Genomic DNA, 25,462 nt, shown 5'->3' with positions numbered 1-25,462 from the left:
TTTGAAACTTAATAATATATTTGGAACACTGTATATTTGCAGTTGTTTTTAGTTCTAGTAACTTCTACCTGATGCTTGACTATTTTTCTGCAGTTACGAAGTGGTCAAAAAATCTTGCTCATGTATTTTTTTTCTACATCTGGGTCTTACGGGGTTAATTGAAGTGAATATTTCTGCACGCATGCCAAAAGCATAACCGATGGCTTGAAGTTTGAACTGAGCTTCGGAGGCGTGTCTCTTTGTAGAATTTATTTCCGGGGGTTCTTAGAAACCAAAACCGAAGTTTTTTTTTTTTTTCTAATAATGCACATAGCCACACTTTATACAGGTGTTGGTACCTGCTTGGGGCGTCCACGTCCACTTACCCGCCCACCCTTCACTCATTGGCGGACTTCTTCGCCGCATGCCTGTCCTCACTCACGTCCGCCTTTTCTCTCTCTCTCTCTCTCTCTCTCCATATATGTATTTATAGATACACGCCCACCCTTCACTGATTGGCCGACTTCTTTGCCGCATGGCTGTCCACACTCACTTCCGCCTTCCCTCTATATAAACAGCGTGTCGGCTGTCAGTCAGGTCTCGGAACTTAAGGTGTCCTGTCCATTGTGGAAAAAATGGAAGACTTTCAATGGCACCTTATAGTCGTGAAAATACGGTAGGTGTATTGTTTGAACATTTTCTTTTGAATGTATTTATTTTATAACTTAAAAAATCCTTCTCTTCTTCACACAGAGTTCTGTTATTCAACATTCTTTGGGGTAAGGTATTGGTTCGGATGATCTAAAACACAAATTGCATCATTAGTGTTACATCGTTATAATCGTGCTCATACTTTTTTTTCACTAGAACAAGACGAGAAAAGTTCAGACAATGGAGATCATGGAAGCCGTCACGTTTGTTTGCCAACATTTGTGTAAAAACACAAACACGTGAATCAACCAACCAACCTCCCAGCCTTGGGCAGCAAGCTTGTGGGCGGCTCTGAATATCTGCTGCACAGCTCTGGGAACAACGCCGCGGGCCTCGCCCCCCGCCATGGTGTACGTCTTGCCGCTTCCCGTCTGGCCGTAGGCGAAGCAGCACACGTTATAGCCGTCCAATGCCGACTGCACCAGCAGGGAGATCCGCGGGCCCGGGTGGTCGTGTCGTCGGGTGCGCAATCGAGGCCCGGCCTGGACCGTCATCGCGGCCCTCTGCAACTACGTCAGGCAGGTTCCTCATTATTATTAGTTTGTTATTGGAAACCGTTTTAAATGCCAATTTGTTTGGTTTTGTTTTTTTAGGTGGCCTGTGGAGTCATCTGGATGATGAGGTGGTGCAACGGTAGATGCGATACCTGGCACAGGGGAGGGAATATTGCACGTGACCGGGACCCGCCGTTGTACTGGAAGGACCGACGCACTTCTTTCCCGAACCTCTCCCACCTCGCAAAGGAGTTCCTTTGTACGCCAGCCTCATCCGTCCCTTGCGACAGCGGGGGAAATTGCTTGTCAAAGACGCAACGGGCTGAAATTTAAAACATTGGAGCATCTTATTTTTCTCAATAAAAATTTGTGAAGTCAAAGCCCACGAGCATCCTCGTTCACATGATTGGAACACGTTGAATGTTGCAATATGAATGCATGGATGTGAATGATCTTGTATACGCTTCATCAAATCGATGAATGAAAATTTCTTGGAACGGTCATGGATGCAAAACTATGCTGGAAGCCACATATAGATGACGTTAAAAGAAAAATATCCCGAACCATAGGGATCCTCCAAAAAACTAAGGATGCGCTGAATAAGAGATCCTTGTACACATTATACTTTTATTACTTCCATGTTTGACCTATTGTGTGGAAATGCCAGTAAAACACTGTTTTAAAAATACAATACAAAGCAATCAACAGTCACTGGCTCCAAATAGACGGAACCCACGAATCCACCGTTGATCAAATTAAACGATGAAATCTCATGACCTGGTTGACTTCAAAATCGCCCAATTAATGTACAAAGCACACAATAACCTCCTTTGCCAAAACATCCAGAAGCTTTTTGAAATTCTAGAAAGTTGTCGTAATTTAAGGGGTACGAACCTATACAAAAAAATCCAAAACACGAACAAACGTCAAGCAAAGGAGTGTATCTGTAATAGGTGTAAATCTGTGGACGGACCTGAAAATGAGTAACTCTCTTGCCGAGTTCAAAAATGAATTCGAGAGTAGTCCAAGAAAACTACACAAATCAGAATTAAGCTGATAAATTCGATACGCTCATGAAATAGAGCAATACATCAGAAATACATTGATGAGATTTTTTAATATCTTCGTGAAATGTAGCATCCATTATGAATATGAGAAAATCGACATATAAATGTGCTCCAATGAGTATGTACTGTATATACAATACGAAAAGACAAAAAGCAAAATAAAGTATCGCGTCGTCGTCGCTCATTTGGGCCGGCCACGTCATGACAGCTCGAAATCAACTTGTACTCAACACTTTTAGACAGCAGGGAGCGCCGTCGGTTAATATCGCAAGTACAGCTTGTTCCATAACTCGAGTTTCGTGTGTAAAAATGACAGTCCATCGCTCGTTTAGATGCAAGTTAGTGAGCGTACCATCTCCCGATTTGGTTCATCTCCGTTCGGACTCTTTCAAAATGCAATACAACCCAACAAATGCATGGGACCCACACTCGCTCGGCCTGCCAACCGGCGGATGACGACAGGCCGCCGGCTGACACGCGGCTGCGGTGTGGAGGGAGGTGAGAGGAGCAGAGTTGGGGCGCCCGCAAAGCAGCTGTCCAAGCGTCTGGCCCGCCGCCATGAAGCAGCACTGCCGAATTCCAAGCTGATCCTTCCGGGACGGCACGTCCCGGAGAAGAAAGCATCCCCCGGGGCCGCCTTCACCTGCCAGGCTTCTGCTCTGCAGCTTCAGCTTCAGCTTCAGCTTGCTGTAAAATGTTGCATACCTGTCAACTTTTCGGAGCGCCAACCTGTATAAACTACCAAAAACAAATCCTTATAAAGAGCAAAAAAATCCTTATAACATACCAAAACATTTTATATGTCAAAATAACGGCACAGAACCCCCCCCCCCCCCCCCACGAAATTTTGAATGATATTTATTGTAGATCTCCATAATACAATGTCTGGTTAATGTCTAATCATCATTCTACTGAGTGGCATTACTGTGTTCAGAGTTGTATTCCGGAAATGAAAGCATTCGAGTAGACGAGCACCATTTTGGGCAAACGCAAACGGAACTACCCGTTAGGGGGGGGGGGGGGGCAAAAAACGGAAATTTTCAGAATCCGTATGATTTGAGCGATAGGGCCATATACGTAAGATTCACCACCAAATCCGTATGAACTATGGCTAAACCGTATGAGTTGACAATGTCGGGCGGTCTCAGGGGCCGCGGGAGAGAGCCGGGTGGCAACAACTGATCTCGAGTCGAGCGCGAAGAAGAAAGAGTGGCCCGCTTCGGCGCGTTCATTTGCAAGTTCGCCTCGCAGTCCGAGTTTGTTGGCTTGCATCCTCATCGGGCCTTGCTGGGTGGAGTCGCGGCTTCCTCGCGCATTCCAAGAACACACTTGCTCAGTTAATTGAAGACTATAAATGGCCCGCAGGTGTTGACGAGCGACCAGGAAAAGGCTAAGTGCCTGAAAATGGATCGACGAATTCTGTGCGAACAAGAATTGCTGACCTTTTTATTTTTTTTCCTCAATTGTACTGCACAATTGAATGGCAATACTACAAAGGTTGTATTCTCTTTCAAAATATGTTTTTGTCTCGGCAGCGGGCGACATTTACAATTTGCCTTCATCCGTCACCATTTTCAACCTTTTGAAACGTCTGTAAACTTAGGTGAAATGATTTTCATTTTATATTTGAGCATTATATTCTTTTGCGTTACAGTCACCTAGGTTATATTCCGTTTAATAATTGCTTTAACAAGTTTATGTTGCGATTGTCTGATTGGCTGAAGGAAACGGGAAGTGTTTGAGTAGCCGGAAAGAGGAGTGTTCTCGTTCGTTCGGTTGAAAAATACAAGCTGCTTTCAAAGGATTCCAACTCTCCTTTTGCCCATTCTTAAAGTAGAGCTATCCACTAAAAACCTACGAAGCCCTCAATGGACACCGCGATAGCAAAACTGAACATTTCTTCGAAAAAAACTCGGACACCTAAAGAGTTATTATGCCCGTGTGAATAGTTTTGCCCCTTAGTGGTTTTATAGATCGTGTAGGAGTGCAGGCCATTAAAACGCGTGTACCCAATTCTTGCTTTTCGAACCTGAGCGATTGTATGTTCCCTAATCACTTGATCGGGGGGGGGGGGGGGGGGGGGTTCAAATCAACCGAGTCAAATCCCAAATGACAGACGCACCAAATCTCGACAAACCAAGAGCAATCAAGTATTGTCGTCTTGGTTCAGCTTTCTTTTGGGAGGGATCCGCCGTATGAATGTCCACAGCAAGTCACCAAACGTTACTGAGGTGACAACTTTGATTTTAATGCCGCATTTGTCGCATTTGTTCACACTGTTAGAGCGAAGCGCCAATGTAATCGAACTCCCAAAACATTTGCGCATGTCATTTCCTTCTCTTTGTGTTGGAGCAGTTGCCGAGCATAGCAGGTGGGGTTCTCGCAAATATCTTCAAAGCGCGGCCATCTGCGGACAACCGTCGGCGCGCGAGATGAGGCCGCGTCTCCTCCGAGAGTGAAACTGTGGAGCAGCAGGAGGGGACGGGATCCAGGTATCCTGTCGGCATGTTCTGGATTCGCCGTCGCGTGACAGGCGAACGTGTGTGTGTCCCGGATAAGAGTGCACCAGTGGCATCGTTCCGCTCTGGTGGGGTCACATGCCGAAAGTAACATCATGACTGCAGGCCCGTCAAATCCAAAACATACCCGACACTGCCATGAACCAACCAATGGACGACAAGTGCAAGTCACTACGAAACGCGCCATGATTATTGCAGAAAGCTAAACAAAGAAAGGACGCGCAAGCGGCCAATGACGTACGGCGGGGGTGGCCGTCCCGCGGCTCGCGAGCCGCATGCGGCTCTTTGGCCGGCTCGACGCGGCTCCCGGGCTTTCAAACGACAAGCGTTGAAAACGCCTCGGCGGTGGCGCCGCCATTCAAACAATGGCGTTAAATACACAGAACTTACTACGTCAGCCGATCATCAATCCCGTTACTTGATTGACATACAGGGCAACCAATCGGATGACAATTGAATCACCGCTCATGCGCAAACATCCCGCGCTCAGCGCTAAACGCTAAACTAGTCAGCGAATTACCTCCGATTTTAAGGCAAGGGTGTCCAATGCGTCAATCGCGATCGACCCGGAGCCGGCGGACTGGTTCCAAGTCACGCGCGAACGTTGGGGGGGGGGAGGAAATAGGGGCGAAAAAAACTTTGCGTGTCTGTGTGCTTCGATTCCGTTGATGTCCGGTGACGTTCCGGCTGTTGCTCGGCGTGTTGTTTGCACGACGCTTGTTTGCATCACGTGTGCGCCTTGATTTTCTGGCGCATTCTCTTGAGAGCTTCATTTAGTTTCGCTTGCACACGAGATGGGAAGATTTTTGTTTTCGGAGCGCAGGTGTCAGACTTAAGGCCCGGGCGACCTTTGGAGCTTGATGTTTTCATTTCCTACCAACTTTATTTGCTGGAGGAGGGCCAGTCGAGGGCAAGCTCTCTTTTCCAATGACACCTCCATTGGCAAGGTGCCAAGATAAAGAAGATAAACAATGACAAAACTACAACTTAAAGCGTAGCATGTGTACGTGCGGGCGTTCTGCTTTCCTCCCACATGCCCAAAAAATGGATGGCAGGTTAATGGGACACTCGAAATTGTCCCTCAGCGGAATTGAGAGCGCGTGCCCTGCGATTGGCTGGCAACTGGTTCAGGGTGTCCCCCGCCGACAGCCTGAAGAGGCCCCGGCACACCCGCGGACCCTCCTGAGGTGAAGCGGATTCGAAAAGGGATGGATGGAAAGAAGCGCTTATGCAGCTGTTGTCAAGGCGCCATAGAAATGAAGACATCTTGCATTTTAGGAGAGGAAACAAACGTGCCCGCTCATCATCAGGGGTTGCCAACGCGAGCCATTTTGAAGTTGGCTCGCTCATTTGTGCAACCGCCGAAACCGAGACGGGCCGAATGTGCCGTCTTCCGCGAGTTAGTGGCACGTTGCGTTCCGAATGAGAAATGCGCAGCAAGAGGTCAAACGATAAGAGGTGTCGCGAGTGCTCAGAGTCCCGGCTCCAAATTGGCCCCCTCCGTCGCCTTCCTCTCTTTTAGGGGCTCCGAAGTCGAGTTGCGACCAGGTTTGAGTTAGACAAGCGTGCGACTGTCTGTAAAAGTCTCAGTGATGTATCGCACTGACGTGTTGACATGGCCAGTATCTCCTTTTCAACATGAGGGAATGAGACGGGGGGGGGGGGGGGGAGCTCACGACCGTCTTGCCATCACTCATAATGCAGAGCATGTGTTTAGTCTTGTTAACCCTTTCACTTAGTTTTATTGGGCCGATGAGGCGGCGGGGCTCTCGCTGGGATCCTGGAGTGCGTCAGATTGTCTGCGGGCCTCCGTTTGGATAAGGCAGCGTGTCCATTGTCTCTGGCGACCCAGCTGGGGCGGGGGAGGTATGCCCGCATAGTCCCCAAATAGAAAGACAGCTGAGAGCTGCCGCGCATAGTGCAAGGCGGGCCTGGCCGCGGCAATCGGAGCCGTGGCCATTGTCTGGAGCCGCGGGCTAATAGCTACCAGACTGATTAGCTCCTCTGTGTGTGGGGGGGCGGGGGGGCTATGTGAGTGGATGTCAGGGGACCGCAGTCAGCGTGGAAGAATAATTGGGGCTTTAAGGTGCGTTTGTGCCACGCGCCAGCCCGTCTCCGATGCGAACACCCGAGGCCTGAGGCCTGAGCCCGCAGCAGTGCTGCAATGCGCTGCGCTCGCCCACCGGGCCTTTACAGAAATATCCAGCGCCGATGAATGCTTTGATCCAAACGCTGCCTCGCCGACCTTTTTATTGTATGGGCTGTGGTGACCGACTACAGTTTTATTTTAGATTTATAGAACAGGGAGCCAAATATGATCAATTATGAAATCCTCTTTTTCATTATTTTCACCAGGCAACATAGATATAAATGTATATATATATATATATATATTTTTTTTTTCTTCAGATTTTATCCTGTACAGCACAGGTGTCAAAGTCAAGGCCCGGGGGCCAGATCCGGCCCGCCACATCATTTTATGTGGCCCGCGAAAGCAAATCATGAGTGTCAACTTCCATGATCCTTGCTAAAGTTTGCACCAAAATGTCAAATTGTTATGAATAAGAAATAATGTTGAGAGTTTTGTGATCATTTTGTTACCCTATTAAAAGTCACTCAAACAACAATTGAACAAACGATCATAGTTGACTGCTTTCAAAACTGCTATTCCATCAATTAGTTGTGTACAAGTAATAATATATAAACATTTATTCAATTTCACGGTTGTACCGGCTCATCGACGTAACCCCAAAAGCGGCTCGCGACAAAAATGAGTCTGACACCCCTGCCGTGCAGGGTCACGGGCTGGGGGCTGGGGGCTGGAGCCTATCCCAGCTAACTTTGGGCAGAAGTGAGACTGTACTCTGAACTGGTCACCAGTCAGTCGCAGGGCCCATCTCGAGACAAACGACCATTCGTACCCACATCCACACTGGCACTGAATGGGAACCGATCCCACGGTGCCCGCTCACAAGTCAATCAAGAGTGAATCACACCATCGGGTCAGCAGCAATTTATATACACTATATATATAAATCCTCAGACTAGGATCACATGATGATATCATGCTACGTCTCAGCCAAATATTCAAAGTTGTGCATTGACACGCGGTTGCGAACGAGTCGACTTGCGGCCCGGCGGTCCTCTTCAGGCGACGGCATATTTCGCCGGCCTTCAAATGTGTCGAAGCTATTTTGAAAGGCGGCGGCGGCAGCGGCGGTCGCTTTTGATTTGATATTTTGGCGTTTCACTTTGTGATTAACGACGGCACCTGTGCAGAGGTCCAACACGGAGATCGGGTTGGGCTGTGTCAAGTATGATTAAGCGCTGATGAAAAGGACTGCGGCCGTAATTCCCAATCTCTCTCCATCTCGCCGCCTAATCCGGCAGGCATTCGGCGCATGATGATCTAAAACAACTGTCGGCGACCCGCCGAGCGAGTCTCGATGCCCAAAATGTCGTCTCCGCGCTCGCACATCACCGACGCGACGCGCTAACCTCACATTTTGGAGGAGAGGCACTCCAGTCGAGTTATTTGGTGCGCCAAGGTGCAGTTATTTAAACCTGCGCCAAAGCGGGAGCGTCGACGGGCCCGGCCGCGTCGCTCGAAATGATTTTGAACAACGCCGGGGATGTAAGGAGAGCTTTGACCCGGACGAGTCAGCTGTCGCGGAAGGTTGCAGCCGAGCGGTGCGGAGAGATGTGCTGTTGGAGGCCGGGAGTGGGGAGGCGGGGAGGGGCTACGCTAGCGCCGCAAGCGCTCCACTGTGCGTTTGTATAGAAATGCGCGCGTGTTTGCGTGTGCGTGTGTGTTTACGGACTTATTTAAAGCCAGGAGCTCGGGGGACTTTGGGATTCATCGGTCCTCCTCGTGTGTTATCAGCATGGCAGCTTTTCAAACGCCGCGGCGGGTGACACGGTACATAAAGCAGGCCGGGCCGCTCCGAAGAGCCCCTTCTCCCAGAATAGCTCCGGCCGCCTCTATCTCACTGATGCCCGACAACGTCGGAGCCATCGCGGCGACACCTCGTCGTCTGCCACCGCCACCGATAAGGCCGCCCGCAAAGATGGCCGCCGCTTCGAGACAATAAATGACAACGGGCGCCGACGGCTCGTTCATATCCGGTTTGTCCGCACACGACTTCACCTCGGCGGGTTCTGTGCACGTATCGGACGCGGGCCGCCGCGACGACTCGATGTCCCACTGAGGAATTGTGGACTCTGGCTTTGTCTATTCTGAGAAGCTGCGCTCCAGTGTCCCTCCCCGCATAGCGCTCTCCAACCTTTCCCCTCGCTTTCAAGGTCAGATTAGTGACAAAGACCCCATAAGAGTAACAAAATGACCCCATAAAAGAGACGACCGACGGAAAGTGACTATTCGAGTGCCCCCCCCCCCCCAAGAAAAAAGTCACATTGTCAACAAATTGGGTCACTTTTAACTTTGCAAGTCTGCGCCACGCCATCATTCCCTCTATTCATAAAAAGTTGTGTATTTATAGTAACTTGTTTAATGCTCCACAGCTCCCGAAATACTCCTGGAAGGTTGCATCCGCACAGGGGCCAAGCAAACACAATAGCAAAGATCCCGGTCCACTTCTCTCAAGGCGAACGACGCAACAAAACCCCTCGGTGCGTTCTTCGGCGTCGGCGCTGTTTGGCCCGAGGCCTTTCTTTCTTCTCTCCTTTTGAGAGTGCGCGGGAGCGAGCGGCTCCCAAACATCCTCGACTTGCGTCGGCCGCGACAAACGCGGCATTCCGAGCGCACGGCGACCAGAAATAGCCCGCTTCGGTTTAGCGCAATGACAAAAACGTCGCTTTCCTTTTGTGACGATTGAGACGGGCGCTCGGCACCAATGAGCGCCGCGGGAGGCGGCACAAGCTAATGAGGGACAAATGTCCACCGACCCGTGACCTTGACGACGCGCTATAAAGCGGGCCGCCTCTCGGCTCGCCGTTATTTCCCAGGCGAGTCAGCGGACGCCTCTTTGCATTTCCTAGGTGGGTCGCTTTCCGTTTACTTTTCTGAAATGCTCCATTTGAATTCAACCGGTCTTCGTTGCGGTCATCTCGAGTTGCTCTTTTAGGAGGTTTTACGCAGCGTTTGCTTTCGAAAGAAGTATCGAGCGATAACACCCTAACGCCATTTGCTGTGTTTTGCTCGAAGGAACGGCACGCGTGGGCCCGGCTGTCGGCAAGGTGGAAACATGTCCCGTTTTGACATGAAAGAGTTCGGCGAAGCGGCGTCCTTTTTACGCAAGTCGGAATTGGAGCAACTGACGGTGCAAACTGTCGCTTTTGACGGTAGGCCTCCTTCTCCTTCCACAATCTCAAATTCCACGCACAAAAAAAAAAAAAAGCTACTGCGATCCACTTTGGGGTTCTTCCAAAAAAAAAAAACACAACAACAATCCAGTGTCAGAAAAGTTCCTGTACAGCGAAATGCTGTTGTTTTTTCATACGAGCGTAATATTGCAAATGTCACTCGGTTTTTATGCAAGACAGTAGAAAATACTTGACATGAAGAAAGAGAACCACTTAAGATTAAGAAATATATCATACAATGTACACCTGGTAGTAATATTACTTGACCATTTAGTCCAACTATAGTACACTGTAAAAAAAAAAAAAGCACTACTTGTATTTTTGGGCCTAATTTGGAAAACCTTTCACTTATAAATTGACGATATCTTTTGCCAAAACATTGGTGAAGCGGAGCAAGGCAAGCATTTAAAAAATAAAAATCTTTCAGGTGGGGTTCAATAAAAGGGACAACGTCAACTCTTGTTTCTTTATAAAATGCAGGAAAGCCAATTTGTACAAGAGTTAGTGGACTCGCCCAACTTCAAATGTTATCCAAGCTGGTGCCCTAGAAATTTGGAGTTCCCCCAACATTATGATTATTATTATTTTTTTATTTGGACAGTGCGGCCGCATGACTCATCGATATATGGACCAGAAGTGGCTCCCGAGAGCAATATTAGGCCTTGCAATAATTGGAGATGATCCGGGAAAAGCAAGTCAACTATTTCATTTGATGCTTGCGCTTTTGAAGTTGTTGTTCCAAATGCCGTCTTACAGGAAACGCAAAGATGTGTTTTGCGCACGCCTTGTCTCCCCCCCCCCCCCCCACATTGAACTCATCGGCGCGGTCCGCCGTCTCCCCAGGTAAGAAGCGAGCGTGGATCCCCGATGAGAGAGAGGCGTACGTCGAGATCGAGATCAAGGAGCTGAGTGGGGACAAAGTGGTGGTTCAGACCAAAAATGGCAAGGTAAGGCGCCCGGGTGCCAAAGGTGGCCTTGGCTCGCGAGGGCCTCGCTCCACCTCACGGCGTCCGCTCGGCCTGTGCGCAGACTCTGACCGTGAAGGACAGCGACATCCAGCAGATGAACCCGCCCAAGTACGACATGATCGAAGACATGGCCATGTTGACGCATCTCAACGAAGCCTCGGTCCTCTACAACATGCGCAGACGCTACTCGGCCTGGATGATCTACGTGAGTGAGGCGCGCGGCGGGCCGGGACCTTTGGCCGACCCGCCGACCGTATGTGCTGTCCCGCCGCGGCCTTTAGACCTACTCGGGGCTCTTCTGCGTGACGGTGAATCCGTACAAATGGCTGCCGGTCTACACGGCCCCCGTGGTCGCCGCCTACAAGGGCAAACGCCGCTCGGAGGCGCCCCCGCACATCTACTCCATCGCAGACAACGCCTACAATGACATGCTGCGCAGTAAGCGTCTCACGCGCACACGCACACGCCGCACGGAGATGGCACTTTGTGCGTGAAGGCGAAGGCGGCGACTCTTCCTTCTCTTTCAGATCGGGAGAACCAGTCCATGCTTATCACGTAAGTCCCCCCCGCCGCCGCTCGCACAGATTGGCCAGCCGCTCTTTGAAAGGAGCTCAAGTGTAGGCCGAGGCGTTTTTCTTGCGAGGATTTTTCACGTTGTTTTTCAGTCTCTCCCAACGAGCGCGTGTGGTTGTGTTTTGCTTCACCTGTCGTTTTTCACACTCCTAGCGGAGAATCCGGTGCTGGCAAAACTGTCAACACGAAACGTGTCATTCAGTATTTTGCCATTGTGGCAGCTCTTGGGGAAACCTCTGCTAAGAAAGCAGTAAGACAAACGTGGCAACTCTACCTTTTTTCTCCTCCTCCTGCTCCCTTTTTCAATCCTTTTTTTTCTTTTTTTTTTTTTGCTTTCCATTTTGCCCTGATTTTGATTTTTGAATTTTTCCATGGCGGGAATCCCGTATTGTACTCCCCTACATTTCCATTCTCATCTTGTCTTCACCCTCATGCGCTTTGCAGCCCCTTTTGCGATGCTCTATTCTTGAATTTGGAATGGGCTTTTTTTTTCTTCTTTGCCTTCATTTTTTTGCTTTGATTCAAATATTTTCCTGGATTTTTGACATTCCTATGTGGTTTGATACTCATCCCCCCTCCCCTGCCCGACACGTCATCATACAAAATGTGGATGTCTTTTTTTTTTTTTCTTTGCTTTTAACGAACGGCTTCTATTGGACATGATGTTCCCTTGTTGTGAAAGTCTCATAGCGTCAGTCTTGACACGATGTCACTCTCAGACCTTTTTTTTTTTTTTTTTTTTTTTTTTCTTGGCGACTTGCAGCAAGGTCCTGCCACCAAGACTGGGGTGAGTGACAACAGCACGGAGCCTCTTTAAAAGGAAAACGGCGCGCGATGATTGACCCCAATCGGACTTTTGTCTCTCAGGGGACTCTGGAGGATCAGATCATCGAGGCCAACCCCGCCATGGAGGCGTTCGGCAATGCCAAAACATTGAGGAATGACAACTCATCCCGCTTTGTGAGCGTTTTCCAAAGACCCCGCCTGCGGGCCGGGCCCTTTGCATTCATCATCGCTTGGTTGTATTTGCGTTGCATGCGCTCCGTGACAAACACGGCTCCCCCCCCCCACAGGGAAAGTTCATCAGGATCCACTTTGGCCCCACCGGCAAACTTGCTTCCGCTGACGTTGATATCTGTAAGTTGGCCGACTCATCTTAGGCAGGTTGTTGACAGTTTCCAATCGTTTGTTTGCATGCGCCGACGACCGGCTCGACGGTTTCGGGTGGTTCCAAAAAGTCAAGGTTGCAAGAACTTTTTTCTTTTTTGGGAGGCGACTTCTAAGCGGGTCTCGATATGACTGGCGGCTTGCAGCCTCTTTCAAATCGATTGCCTCCACATCACCTTTTCTTCCCCTCAGCGAGCAAAGTGCGCAGTTACGAATGGAAGAGGAGGAAGAAGACGCTGTACGCACTCCGTGCCTTTTGGCTCTCATGTGTGCAACGTTCGAAAATAAAGGGGGGGGGGGGGGAAGCGGCACCAGCAGGTGCTAGTTAGCCCTTGCCGACATCGTACTTCTTACAATGTTTGATAGCTGACTATTTAGTGGCTCTGCGATTGGCGCCAGCTCCCGGGGAGCCTGCAAGATTAAAGGAGGGAGAAAAGTCACGGGCGAATGGATGGTTGGGAATCGAAAAGAGCAAAAATTTCAGCCTTTCTTCCGGGTGTCATTCGTGATCCCCGTTGCGCCTCACAGTACTTCTTTCAACAGTCTGAAACATTGACACGTTGACTGGAGAGCGGGGATCTGTTCGTTGACCTCATCGCATCTCTTTCTCTCTTTGCCACTCAGACCTTCTGGAAAAATCCAGAGTGATATTCCAGCAGCCGGGCGAAAGGAGCTACCACATTTACTACCAGATAATGTCGCAGAAGAAACCCGAACTATTAGGTGCCGACGCGATGGGCGACTCGAAATGCGTCGGACACGACGCCTTATTCCAAACTCTTTTGTTGCAGACATGCTGCTGGTGTCGTCCAACCCGTACGACTACCACTTCTGCTCTCAGGGTGTGACCACTGTGGAGAACCTGGACGACGGACAGGAGCTGATGGCCACCGATGTAAGCCTTTCCGTCTCCCGGTCGGGCCAGCTCGAAATAACCAGATCACCCCCCCCCGCCGCAGCGCGCCATGGACGTCCTCGGCTTCCTGCCGGAAGAGAAGTACGGCTGCTATAAAATAGTGGGCGCCATCATGCACTTCGGCAACATGAAGTTCAAGCAAAGGCAGCGCGAGGAGCAGGCCGAGGCGGACGGCACTGAAAGTAAGCAAGCCCGCAACAGCGGAAGGGGGGGGGGGGGTCCTGATCTTAAAAACATACCGTACATATCCATCTATCTCCTTCAAGGTGCGGACAAGGCCTCGTACCTGATGGGGGTCAGCTCAGCTGACCTCATCAAAGGCCTCCTCCACCCAAGGGTGAAAGTGGGGAACGAGTACGTGGTCAAGGGACAGAATGTGGAACAGGTAAAGACGCACGAGCGCATCTTTTTACACGCACATGCACACGTCGCAAGAAGCACGTGATCCCTGGACTAGAAAGCCTGGCTCAGAAGGATTGTTTCAGTTAGTGTTTGGTTCATATTGACTTTTGCCCCTTTGAAGACGGCGAGCCTTCGTGAGGTTTTTTTTGGAGTGAATTACAGTTTTTTTGAATGACTCATTTTTTGTTTAATTGCTGCTAGTTTTAGGATTACATTTTGTTTTAAATGTTCGATAAGAAAACCTTTATTAGTCTCGCAATGGAGAAATTCCCGATTCACAGCAGCAAAGTTATGAAAGGAAGAAGTAGAACAAGAAAATATAGGAGCTGCTGGAAAGGCAGCCACTCTCGCGGCGCCATTTTGAAGTCAAAATGACACAACACAACATATCCAGTACATGATGAAAAATGAAAGTCGACTCGGGATTGTGTCATGAGGTAGCATCAACTACAATTCCCAAGCGACTAAACATTCTTTTTCAGTTATAGTCATACCAAAACAATCCATGCAAAGTGAACCTTGACAGCGTATGCATCGGAAGAAGTGACAAAGAAACCATTTTCACTCTCGTCTTCGTTCGCTTCCTAAAATGTGCCGCCACTTAGTTCAAGCGCTGTTGCCTTTTTTTTTTCCCCCCACGAACAAATAGTTTTCTTTTTCTCCAATTTTCATCTAGAAGGCGTTTGGTTGATTTTTGTTGATGCAAATAAGCCCGCTGGCGCGAGGGACCGGAGCAGCCCGTCCGCGCGTCAGCGGCAGCCGCCCATGCGGTGTCTGCGCTTGTGTCGCAGGTGAACTACGCTGTCGGCGCTCTGGCCAAAGCCACGTACGACCGCATGTTCAAGTGGCTGGTGGGACGGATCAACCGCACCCTCTACACCTCGCTGCCCCGCCAGTTCTTCATCGGCGTGCTGGACATCGCCGGCTTTGAGATCTTCGAAGTAAGCCGGCGGGCGCCCGGTTTGTTTCGAGAGCGGCGGCGCGTTTGCGCCGACGCCACGGGCCCGCGTCATCGTCGGCGTTTGTCGTTGCAGCTCAACAGCTTCGAGCAGCTGTGCATCAACTTCACCAACGAGAAACTGCAACAGTTTTTCAACCACCACATGTTCATCCTGGAGCAGGAGGAGTACAAGCGCGAGGGCATCGAGTGGACCTTCATCGACTTCGGCCTGGACCTTCAAGCGTGCATCGATCTCATCGAGAAGGTAGAAAAAGAAAAAAAAAGGCCCGCGCGTCCACCGAGTGGCGTTCTTCTCACCGCGTGCCGTCCCGCAGCCTCTGGGCATCATGTCCATCCTGGAAGAGGAGTGCATGTTCCCGAAAGCCACGGACAACAGCTTTAAAGCCAAGTTGTTTGACAACCACCTGGGCAAGTCTCCCAATTTCCAAAAGCCGCGCCCGGACAAGAAGCGCAAGTATGAAGCCCACTTTGAGCTGGGCCATTATGCCGGAGTGGTAAGTGGCGCCTTCTCCCCCCCGGTTTGCTTCTTCTCATCGGAAGCATGTTGAACATTTGCACCCTTGGCAGGTGCCCTACAATATATTCGGCTGGCTGGACAAAAACAAAGACCCGCTGAACGAGACGGTGGTGAGCGTGTTCAAGAAGTCGGCAAACAAGCTGCTCGCTTCGCTCTACGAGAACTACGTCGGGTCCGACTCAGGTGAGCCGAAGGCTTCCGCGCCGGAGCCTCTGTTACCCCCCCCCCGGTCGAAGTGACGGGCCGACTAACGTCGGCTCCGCCGCAGATGTGAAGACCGGCGCCAAAGAGAAGAGGAAGAAGGCGGCCTCCTTCCAGACGGTGTCTCAGCTGCACAAGGTGAGCCCCCGCGCTGAGCCTTCTGCTGCCGGCGAGCGTTTCCCAGGCCTTTTCCGAGCATCGGAGGAGCTCTCCGGGACGGAGGCAGTTAAGACTTGCAGTGATGTTTAGGGCAATGATCACATGAACATCACTTTAAGTCTGTGCTGGCTCCTCCCTCGCGTCATCGCCGATGAAGCCGTCTGGTGTGCGCGCAGAGAAGAAAACAACAATTGTATCTCGGTAGCTGAGGATATCGTGCAAAAGGTTGCTCGTTCTTGTTTCCGCCGCCCTTTGATGTTCTCTTTTTAGAAATCTGCATACGCGCAGTACGTGACGACGTGCAAGACGGTTTCCTGCAAGGCAAATCTCACCGCTGCTTTTTCTCGCCAGGAAAATCTGAACAAGCTGATGACAAACCTGCGCAGCACGCAGCCTCACTTTGTGCGCTGCATCATCCCCAACGAGACCAAGACTCCCGGTAACGCTCCACTTGACGGCAGCGCGCGCACTCGGGAAACCGTTTTTTTTTTTTTACGTGTCTTGGTACCGCGCAGGCATCATGGACCCCTTTCTGGTGCTGCACCAGCTTCGCTGCAACGGCGTTCTGGAGGGCATTCGAATCTGCAGAAAGGGCTTCCCCAATCGCATCCTCTATGGCGAGTTCAAGCAGCGGTGAGTCCAAGCGGACACGCCGGTCAAACAAACCAACTACAGCTGGAAAACAAAAGTTCTTTCCCGACAACAAAAATGCGGCGCGATTGCGGTGAACGTGTCCTCCGTGTTCCTCTTTGGCGGTGGACATCCAACGTGAGCCTTTTGGCCGATTCACAAGGAAGGTCAAATAGTCGTTTGAGAATTGGAGTTCAGCCCATACGAAGAGACCCGTTTTTTTTTTTTTTTTTTAAATCTCTCACTGGACAAATACGGCGCGTATTACAAGACAACCGAACGGAAGAAAACGCCAAGACCCTCGGGCACACGCCGTGACGTCGTCATCTCTTTTTTGGGCGTTGCGTTCATCCAGCTACCGTATCCTCAACCCACAAGCCATCCCCGATGACAAGTTTGTGGACAGCCGGAAAGGCGCCGAGAAGCTGCTGGCCTCCTTGGAAATCGACCATAACCAATATCGATTCGGACACACCAAGGTAGCCGGCGCCTCCCCGCTCGGTTCTCGCGCGACGTGGCTGCGGAGCCACGGCTCTTCTCTGCTCGACAGGTGTTCTTCAAGGCGGGCCTGCTGGGCCATCTGGAGGAAATGAGGGATGAGCGTTTGGCCAAAATTCTGACCATGCTGCAGGCAGTCGCTCGAGGCAAAATCATGAGGATGTATCTGAAGCTGATGAACCAACGCAGGTAAAACAAGGAGGACCTCCGGCCAAAGGCCGACCGAGCGTTTGCCGAGACGGTCTCGCGGCCCCCTCGCGCTCGTGCGAGCGGCACGCAAGGGCTCCGGGGCCATTCTCCCCCACCGGCTCCGGGCAAAGCAAACAATGCGGACGCCGCCCTCGGAGCCACATGGCGACATGTGTCAAGTGGCAGCTGCCGGGGGGGGGGGGGGGGGGGCTCCCTAAAAATACAAGCGGCGGCCCCCGACTCGCATGCCCGATGGCCCCCGGCCGCTTTTGTCCGCGGCGCCTGCGCTTCCAAGCCAGCGCATTGACGGGATGCGTGGCGGGCGACGGAGGATTAAGGCCCGCCGCCCGGCGCGGGCTTTAGGTTGCTAAAAAAACACAGACGCTCACCTTTGAGGGGTGCCGAGTTATGGCAAAAATGCAATGGGCTCCCCCGCCCTCATTCGGCCGCCCGGGGGGCGCGCGCGCACACCCACTAAAATTCACCCTCTAAACACTGACGGCAAGACCTTGAGCGCTGGCTCGCGGCTCCATATTTAGGCCGCTGCGACGCCGCCCCCGCGGAGACTAAATCAATCCGCTAACCCGGTCGGGTCGGTCGCCCAACATCAAAAGCGGCGTGAGCCGTATCGTTTCACACCGTCGCGTCCCTCCGCGTGCGCGCGTGGTTACGGCGACCGAGCGTCAAGGGCGAGTCACTAAATAAAGAAACGCGCGACTCTTCGAGCCGTCTCCCTTTGACTCGTCGGGGGAAGCCGTAAGCGCGACATCGCCGGTCACGCGTCAATGCAACGAGCTGCGTTTCACGAGCGGGCCGCAAATTTTGCAACACGGCTTCGGTATCCAGCGAGTGTAGCGTGCCTCTGTCAAGCAACACATATTCGAATGCTCGGCGAACTGCAGCGGGTGATCCAAGTGACGTCTTGGTTAGAAAACGTAAAGAAATGATTGAATTGTAGTTGTCAAAAATGGCTTGAAAACAACACGTGTAAAAATCAACTCTTATTTTGCATGCTTGAACTATTTCAAAGAATTACATTTTTGTGCGTGTGCCTGTGTTCGTTTCAAAAATAGGAGCAGCTGTTGTTGGAAGTACACTGGGGGGGGGGGGGGGGGAGAAAAGTCAATTGACCCAAACATACCAACGAGACCTTCAATAACAGCAACAAAAGAGCGCAACCCAATTTTTGACCCACTTTTGCATCGAGCAGCAAGGACAGAAAAATGGTCACACGATGTGACCGTAACATACGATGACGAGTTCTCGATTCGATATCCACTAAGCATGCTTCTAAATACGAGGCCGCCCACCCATCCACGATCGGAACCGCTCGAGCCGCACGCACGAGGGCCACGGGCGCGCCGGAGCCGACCCCGCCCGCCTTTGGGCTTCGCCGGCCGCTCGTCGTCCGCCGACGGGTCCTGTATTTTCCTGACGCTAGGGAGGCCCTGATGATCATCCAGTGGAACATCCGGGCTTTCAACACGGTGAAGCACTGGCCTTGGATGAAGCTCTTCTTCAAGATCAAGCCCCTGCTGAAGAGCGCGGCCACCGAGAAGGAGCTGGCCAATCTGAAGGAGGAGATGGTGCAACTCAAGGAGGCCTTGGAGAAATCCGACGTCAAGCGGAAAGAACTGGAGGAGCGGCAGGTCAGCCTGATCCAAGAGAAGAATGACCTCTCGCTGCAGCTGCAGGCGGTACGCGTTCATCGCCGAGCCGTTCGCACTTTGGCACGCTTGTCGATGGAGAACGTCACGGAGCGGGCGTTTCCTTTTCTCTCGGCCGCGGCCCGCAGGAGCAAGACAATCTGGCCGACGCCGAGGACCGCTGCGACCTGCTCATCAAAACAAAGATCCAGCTGGAGGCCAAAGTCAAGGAGCTCCTGGAGAGGCTGGAGGACGAGGAGGAGACCAACGCCAATCTGATGGCCAAAAAGCGCAAGCTGGAGGACGAGTGCGCCGAGCTGAAGAAAGACATCGACGACCTGGAGCTGACCTTGGCCAAAGTGGAGAAGGAGAAGCATGCCCTTGAGAACAAGGTGACACCGCCCCCGTGTGAACGCCCGCCCATATATTCGCTTGTCATCGGTAGCGGCGCGGGGCGAGACCGTTAGCGCGCCAAGGAATCCACGTTCCTGGAAGGTCCTTCTGCTTTCTGTCGCAGGTTAAGAACCTGGTTGAGGAAATGGCCGTTTTGGATGAGACCATCATGAAGCTGACCAAAGAGAAGAAGGCTCTCCAAGAGGCCCACCAGCAGACGCTGGATGACCTGCAGGTGGAAGAGGACAAGGTCAACTCTCTGACCAAAGCCAAAACCAAGCTGGAGCAACAAGTCGACGATGTAAGTCGCGCGCACGCGTTGGCGACACGTGTATCGGGTACACGACTGCGGGAAAGTGCCGGAGCGGAAGAATTTGCTTTTGTCGATGGCAAAGGGGGAATGTAGCACGTTGCGCTCTGACAAAGCAAAACAAAAACAAGGGAGGTCTTGTGTCCCGACAGCTGGAGGGCTCCCTGGAACAAGAGAAGAAGCTGCGTCTGGATCTGGAACGGACCAAACGAAAGCTGGAGGGAGATCTTAAACTTTCTTTGGAATCCGTTATGGATCTGGAGAACGACAAACGGCAGACGGAAGAGCGGCTGAAAAAGTAAGTCCGGCTGAAACGCTCCCGCCGAAGAGCCCCCCGGCCGCGAGGCCTCCGTGTTTTACGCCCATGTCAACGTCTGCCAGGAAAGACTTTGAAATGAACGAGATGAGCTCGCGAATAGACGACGAGCAGTTGTTGGTCAGCCAGCTCCAGAAGAAAATCAAGGAGCTGCTGGTAAGCGTCGGCCCGACGCCGAGCTTTCGCTTTCGCTGGCGAAACGAAGGCCGACGACGACGACTCTCTTTGGTCCAGGCGCGCACGGAGGAGCTGGAGGAGGAGCTGGAGGCGGACCGAGCCTGTCGGGCCAAAGTGGAGAAGCAGCGCGGCGACGCGGCCCGCGAGCTGGAGGAGCTGAGCGAGCGCCTGGAGGAGGCCGGCGGGGCCACCTCGGTCCAGATCGAGATCAACAAAAAGAGAGAAGCCGACTTCCTCAAGCTGCGGCGGGACCTGGAGGAAGCCATCCTGCACAACGAGGCCACCACGGCCGCCTTGAGGAAGAAGCAAGCCGACACGGTGGCCGAGCTGAGCGAGCAGATTGACAGCCTCCAGCGCGTCAAGCAGAAGCTGGAGAAAGAGCGCGGCGAGGCCAAGATGGAGGCCGACGACCTGGCCTCCACCGTGGAGCAGCTCTCCAAAGGCAAGGTAGGCAGAACCGCGCCGCACGCGCCCTCCCCTTTCCGCGGCCGCCTGATCCCCCGCCTTGCCGGCAGGCCACCGTGGAGAAGATGTGCCGTCTCTACGAAGATCAACTGAGCGAGGCCAAAGCCAAAGTGGAGGAGCTTCAGAGGCAGCTCAACGACAGCACCGCCCACAAGGCCCGGGCTCAGGCTGAGAGTGGTGAGGAAAAACAATCGGCATCTTGAAACGCGCCGCTCCATTTGATCATGGCCGTCAACGGAGCGTCGCCAAGTCTAGCCTTTTCAGAGAAGTGGAGAAAAGTAGGAGGGAGTGCATTCTTTGTGCTTGTCACGTGGCACTTTCTGTCCTGGCGTCGCCACGTTCTCTCCCTGACAAGAACCGGGCAATGAATCGCCGCAATTGCGTATCGGCTCACGTCCGCTCACACGTAAAAACGAGCTCAAGACTTTCCAGTCGCGGCCTCGTCTCAGCTTGAGATTTGACCGCCATTGTGAGCTTTGCGGGGGGGGTCGCGATTTACAAGACGACAACCAGATTCTTTTGGCCGCTCCAACATTCTCACCAGTGTTTCCACGCGCCTTTCGTGACTGTTGAGTTGGTCGCGTCGCGTCACCGCCGAGACTGAAGGACTCGCGACCATCTCAAAGACCTCTGATAATGTCGTCAGGCCGCGAAGAGCCGAGATTAGCGCCTAACGCCAAACGACAGAGGCAGTTGTTCGCCGCGAGGCCGGCAATGGTAACGCGCGTACCTGAACCCACGCAGCCGAGCTGGGCAGGAAGCTGGAAGAGCGCGATTCCACAGTCTCCCAACTCCAACGCGCCAAGACCTCCTACGGTCAAAACGTGGAGGATCTCAAGAAGCAGCTGGAGGAGGAGACAAAGGTCAGTTCCTGATGGCGGCAGTGCAGTTGCATTGCGAAAGCTGACGACTGCTCTCTGCAGGCTAAGAACGCCTTGGCGCACGCCCTCCAGTCATCTCGCCACGACTGCGACCTCCTAAGAGAGCAGTACGACGAGGACCAGGAGGCCAAGGCCGAGATGCAGAGGGCATTGTCCAAGGCCAACGCGGAGGTGGCGCAGTGGAGGACCAAGTATGAAACCGACGCCATCCAGAGGACTGAAGAACTGGAGGAAGCCAAGTGGGTGACAAACTTTGGAAATGAGCCCCCGCAGGCGTTTTGTTTGACAATTGACTCGCAACTCCACGTCCTCAGGAAGAAGCTGGTGACGCGTCTGCAGGAGGCCGAGGAGACGATGGAGGCCTCCAACGCCAAGTGCTCCTCTCTGGAGAAGACCAAGCATCGACTCCAGACGGAGATCGAAGACCTGATGATCGACTTGGAGCGTTCCAACGCCGCGGCCGCCGCCTTGGACAAGAAGCAGCGCAATTTTGACAGGGTAGGGTACCCGGCGAACGCGCGGACCTTTGCCGCGGCTCCGCTCCGTCTCAAATTCCACTCCGTTTCTCGAACAGGTGCTGGCTGAGTGGAAGCAGAAGTATGAGGAGTGCCAGACCGAGCTGGAAGCTTCTCAGAAAGAGTCTCGTAGCCTGAGCACCGAGCTCTTCAAACTGAAGAACTCCTACGAGGAGACCTTGGATCATCTGGAGACCATCAAACGAGAGAACAAGAACCTGCAAGGTAGGCGGGGGGCACGCGGCGCGGGGGGCGCGGGGCTTCGCTCGCATCGAGAAGCTCACGTTGGCGGCTTGTCGGTCCCTTAGAGGAGATCGCCGACCTGGCCGATCAAATCAGCCAGGGGGCCAAGACCATCCAGGAACTGGAAAAGATCAAGAAGGGTCTCGACGTGGAGAAGAGTGAGATTCAAGCTGCACTGGAAGAAGCCGAGGTAAATGTGAAAACGCTTCCGTTGGACGTTTTTCCCCTCCGGCGCGCGATTCGCAAAGTGCATCAGAATAGTTCACCTGCGCGGATGTCATCGCTGTCTGCTGACTGCCGTTGCTGCGTTTGTGTCTCAGGGCGCGCTGGAGCACGAAGAAAGCAAAACCTTGAGGATCCAACTGGAGTTGAATCAGATCAAAGCTGACATTGACAGGAAGTTGGCAGAAAAGGACGAAGAACTTGACAGCCTGCGGTACGTTCCACTCCATCCCATCATGGATTGCATTTCCTCCTCCTCCTTGTCACATTTTTGCCACAAAATGCCTTCCAGACACTCGGAGATGGCGCTTTAATTCCGAGTCTCCCATTCTTCAGAGGTTCTTTGTCGATCTCCTCTGCGTTGAGCGCATCCGCTCGATTTATCCTCCGCAGGTTCCATCGCGTTCGCTGAATGTTTTGAAGGAAATTGACAAAATAGGCCAACCCTTGGGGCCCAACATTCTTTCAGTTCAGGTCAACGGGGGCCTGAGCTCTCTGCCGGCGGGGCACGCGTCCCGGCGCCCATCTTCCGCTCTTTCTCTTTGCAGCCGTAACCATCAGCGAGCGCTGGAGTCCATGCAGGCCACCCTGGATGCCGAGGCCAGGTCTCGCAGCGAGGCGGTGCGCCTGAGGAAAAAGATGGAAGGAGACCTGAATGAGATGGAGGTGCAGCTCAACCACGCCAACAGGCAGGCCTCCGAATCCCAGAAACTCCTGAGAACCGTGCAGGTTCAGCTTAAGGTGACAATAGACGCACGTCGCCGGGCTTTACTTTGTGGGGGGGGGGGGGGGGGGGGTTGACTAAGAGAAGTACTTTTTCTCTTGTGCGTGCTAACCGGGCCACCTTCCGCTGATTATGCATTGAATTGCCAAAACCCCAAGCTCATAGACGGACGGGGGCTCCGTCCGTATCTTGCTCAAGGAAACTTGGAGACGGTCGCGCCGGAGAGGAATCGAACCTCCAACCACTCTGCGACTGAGCAATCCAAAACCAAAGATAGCGGAGGACACGACTCCACTTGCTTTAATCTCGCCGCAGTCGCTTGAAGCTCGGAAGTGATGACTTGCGACCTACGCGTGACTTGCCGCCAATGCGACTTCCTCCGACTTGTGCCAGGACGTCCAAATGGAGCTGGACGACACCGTTCACAAGAACGAGGAGCTGAAGGAGCAGGCGGCCATGACCGAGCGGCGCAACAACCTGCTGGCCGCCGAGGCGGAGGAGCTCAGGGTTCTCCTGGAGCAGAACGACCGGGCCCGCAAGCTCGCCGAGAACGAGCTGCTGGAAGCCAGCGAGAGAGTCAACCTGCTGCACTCGCAGGTAAGCGGGCGCGCCCGCCGCGGCCCGGCGGGAGCGTGTTTTTCCTTTTTTGAAACGACGGCCTCTTTTGCTCCAGAACACGGGGCTGATCAACCAAAAGAAAAAGCTGGAGAGTGACCTCTGCGTGCTGTCGGGCGAGGTGGAGGATGCCGTGCAGGAGTGCCGCAATGCGGAGGAGAAGGCCAAGAAGGCCATCACCGATGTAAGCGGCGCAGAAGTGCCCAGAGCAGAGCTGGACGTCGAGCTCCCTTTTAACACCGGCGCCGCCTCTGTCGCAGGCGGCCATGATGGCGGAGGAGCTGAAGAAGGAGCAAGACACCAGCGCCCATCTGGAGAGGATGAAGAGGAACATGGACCAGACCGTCAAAGACCTCCAGATGCGTCTGGACGAGGCCGAGCAGATCGCCCTCAAGGGCGGCAAGAAGCAGCTCCAGAAGCTGGAGGCCAGGGTGAGAGCTCGCGCCCACGTGCCGCCACTTTTCCAGTTGCTGCGACACACGTTTCCCCACCGGACGACTTTGCTTGCTCCAAGCGACTCCTCGTTTGCTCGTAGGTGAAAGAACTTGAAAGTGAACTGGAGTCGGAGCAAAAGAAGAGCCAAGATCAACAGAAGACGGTGCGCAAATACGAGAGAAGAGTCAAAGAGCTATCCTACCAGGTAAACTTGGATGTCGGCGCGCGCGCATCGGGGTGCCGGCGTTCCCGTTCCCAGTGCGGCGCTCAAATGGTCGCCGCTGTCTTTGAAATGTTTTCGGGGGGCCGGGGAAAGGTTGAGGAGGACAAGAAGAGCCTCGTCCGCCTGCAGGACCTCATTGACAAACTGCAGATGAAAGTGAAGAGTTACAAGAGAGTGGCCGAGGAAGCGGTGAGTTGACGGCACGCGCCGAGGCAACTTGATTCACGGAGCGCCAAGGGAACTCGCCGTGCCTCACAGAATTACAATTTTGCATTTGCAAACAAAAGAGTCCGAGACGTTCAAGAACAAAGTCAAGAAACCAAAGTAGGTTACTAAAACGGCTCACAAAATGTACAGTGCAGAGACCGCTACAACAATCAAGGCGAGCGGATTCGCTTCTCCTGGACTCGAGGGTTAAGTCGAGTGCCGTGGTGTTTTACTTTTAGGGTTAAAACAAGTAATAATCACAGTGGTGGTTCACCAAGGCTCCATCCCAGGAACACTACATTTTGTCAGGCACTTATTGGGGAGTCACTTTTTGGCATTTTCTCACAAGTGACCCAAATAACAGTGCAAGCATGTGAAAATAATCTTACGCGCGCGTTGTTGAATGTCCTTGCGTTCAGGAGGAGCAAGCCAACACCAACTTGTCCAAGTACAGGAAGCTGCAGCACGAGCTGGACGATGCCGAGGAAAGGGCCGACGTGGCCGAAACGCAAGTCAACAAGTTACGCGTCCGCACACGCGACCAAGGTGGAAAGGTTGGTCCATCGCGTCCCTTGAGCACATTTCTAGGAATCGTCTCGGATAAAGCTAGGCGTATCAACGCATGCGCTACGGGCGCGCGATAAAGTCTCGGCTTTTCCGTTTCAGCTTCCCGAGTGATGACGGGGCCGCGTGTGGGCGTCACCCGGACGGCCAGCTGCAACAGCTCGGATGGACGGCGCGCAAGCGACCAAATTAAGACTTGAGAAAAATGGCAATGTGAATAGCTCGGAAGCCCACAATAAATGCCTACAGTAGA

At 52.7% G+C, this 25,462-nt stretch overlaps 1 protein-coding gene and 1 long non-coding RNA gene across 4 annotated transcripts; both read left to right on the top strand.

The window, feature by feature from the left end:
• The first annotated feature begins 421 nt into the window (after positions 1–421).
• On the top strand, positions 422–1,564 carry LOC147201927 (uncharacterized). Its single transcript, XR_015101671.1, has 4 exons — positions 422–655; positions 733–758; positions 847–1,208; positions 1,284–1,564. It is a non-coding gene; the product is annotated as an uncharacterized LOC147201927 (long non-coding RNA).
• An 8,174-nt stretch (positions 1,565–9,738) lies between these two features.
• On the top strand, positions 9,739–25,462 carry myh7ba (myosin, heavy chain 7B, cardiac muscle, beta a). 3 transcript variants are annotated; one of them, XM_086116800.1, is made up of 43 exons: positions 9,739–9,768; positions 9,935–10,071; positions 10,936–11,039; positions 11,122–11,265; positions 11,342–11,498; positions 11,588–11,615; positions 11,787–11,883; positions 12,501–12,593; positions 12,707–12,770; positions 13,425–13,523; positions 13,592–13,695; positions 13,760–13,898; positions 13,983–14,101; positions 14,910–15,059; positions 15,153–15,323; positions 15,394–15,573; positions 15,647–15,779; positions 15,865–15,935; positions 16,308–16,395; positions 16,472–16,589; positions 16,942–17,065; positions 17,137–17,273; positions 18,715–18,970; positions 19,069–19,311; positions 19,437–19,613; positions 19,775–19,920; positions 20,004–20,094; positions 20,173–20,562; positions 20,631–20,757; positions 21,325–21,443; positions 21,504–21,700; positions 21,776–21,959; positions 22,036–22,201; positions 22,285–22,409; positions 22,540–22,655; positions 22,990–23,182; positions 23,559–23,762; positions 23,839–23,964; positions 24,041–24,211; positions 24,316–24,420; positions 24,532–24,627; positions 25,065–25,199; positions 25,312–25,462. In XM_086116800.1, exons 2-43 carry the CDS (start codon positions 9,975–9,977, stop codon positions 25,321–25,323), a joined length of 5,796 nt encoding a protein of 1,931 aa, XP_085972926.1. In that variant the 5' UTR covers positions 9,739–9,768; positions 9,935–9,974; the 3' UTR covers positions 25,324–25,462. The 3 variants fall into 3 exon arrangements, with proteins under 3 accessions (XP_085972926.1, XP_085972924.1, XP_085972923.1); XM_086116798.1 differs by lacking the exons at positions 9,739–9,768; positions 9,935–10,071; positions 10,936–11,039; positions 11,122–11,265; positions 11,787–11,883 and adding an exon at positions 12,397–12,420 and having other exon boundaries at positions 11,412–11,498; XM_086116797.1 differs by lacking the exons at positions 9,739–9,768; positions 9,935–10,071; positions 10,936–11,039; ... (2 more) ...; positions 11,588–11,615; positions 11,787–11,883 and adding an exon at positions 12,183–12,420.

This window comes from Hippocampus guttulatus, chromosome 8 (genome assembly GCF_054856545.1).
Source record: "Hippocampus guttulatus isolate MCC_2025c chromosome 8, RoL_Hgut_1.0, whole genome shotgun sequence".
In the NCBI taxonomy this organism is placed as follows: Eukaryota; Metazoa; Chordata; class Actinopteri; order Syngnathiformes; family Syngnathidae; genus Hippocampus; species Hippocampus guttulatus.
The sequence above is the reverse complement of the archived record's forward strand: the minus strand, read 5'-3'. Positions and strand labels throughout refer to the sequence as shown.

What these genes read in the sequence shown, in the direction of transcription:
- myh7ba (XM_086116800.1), top strand. Translation starts at nt 9,975, where the DNA reads ATGTCCCGTTTTGACATGAAAGAGTTCGGCGAAGCGGCGTCCTTTTTA. An exon ending in AACCAGTCCATGCTTATCAC is followed by an intron (nt 11,616 to 11,786) that starts GTAAGTCCCCCC and finishes TCACACTCCTAG; the next exon opens with CGGAGAATCCGGTGCTGGCA. An exon ending in TCTCGCTGCAGCTGCAGGCG is followed by an intron (nt 18,971 to 19,068) that starts GTACGCGTTCAT and finishes CGCGGCCCGCAG; the next exon opens with GAGCAAGACAATCTGGCCGA.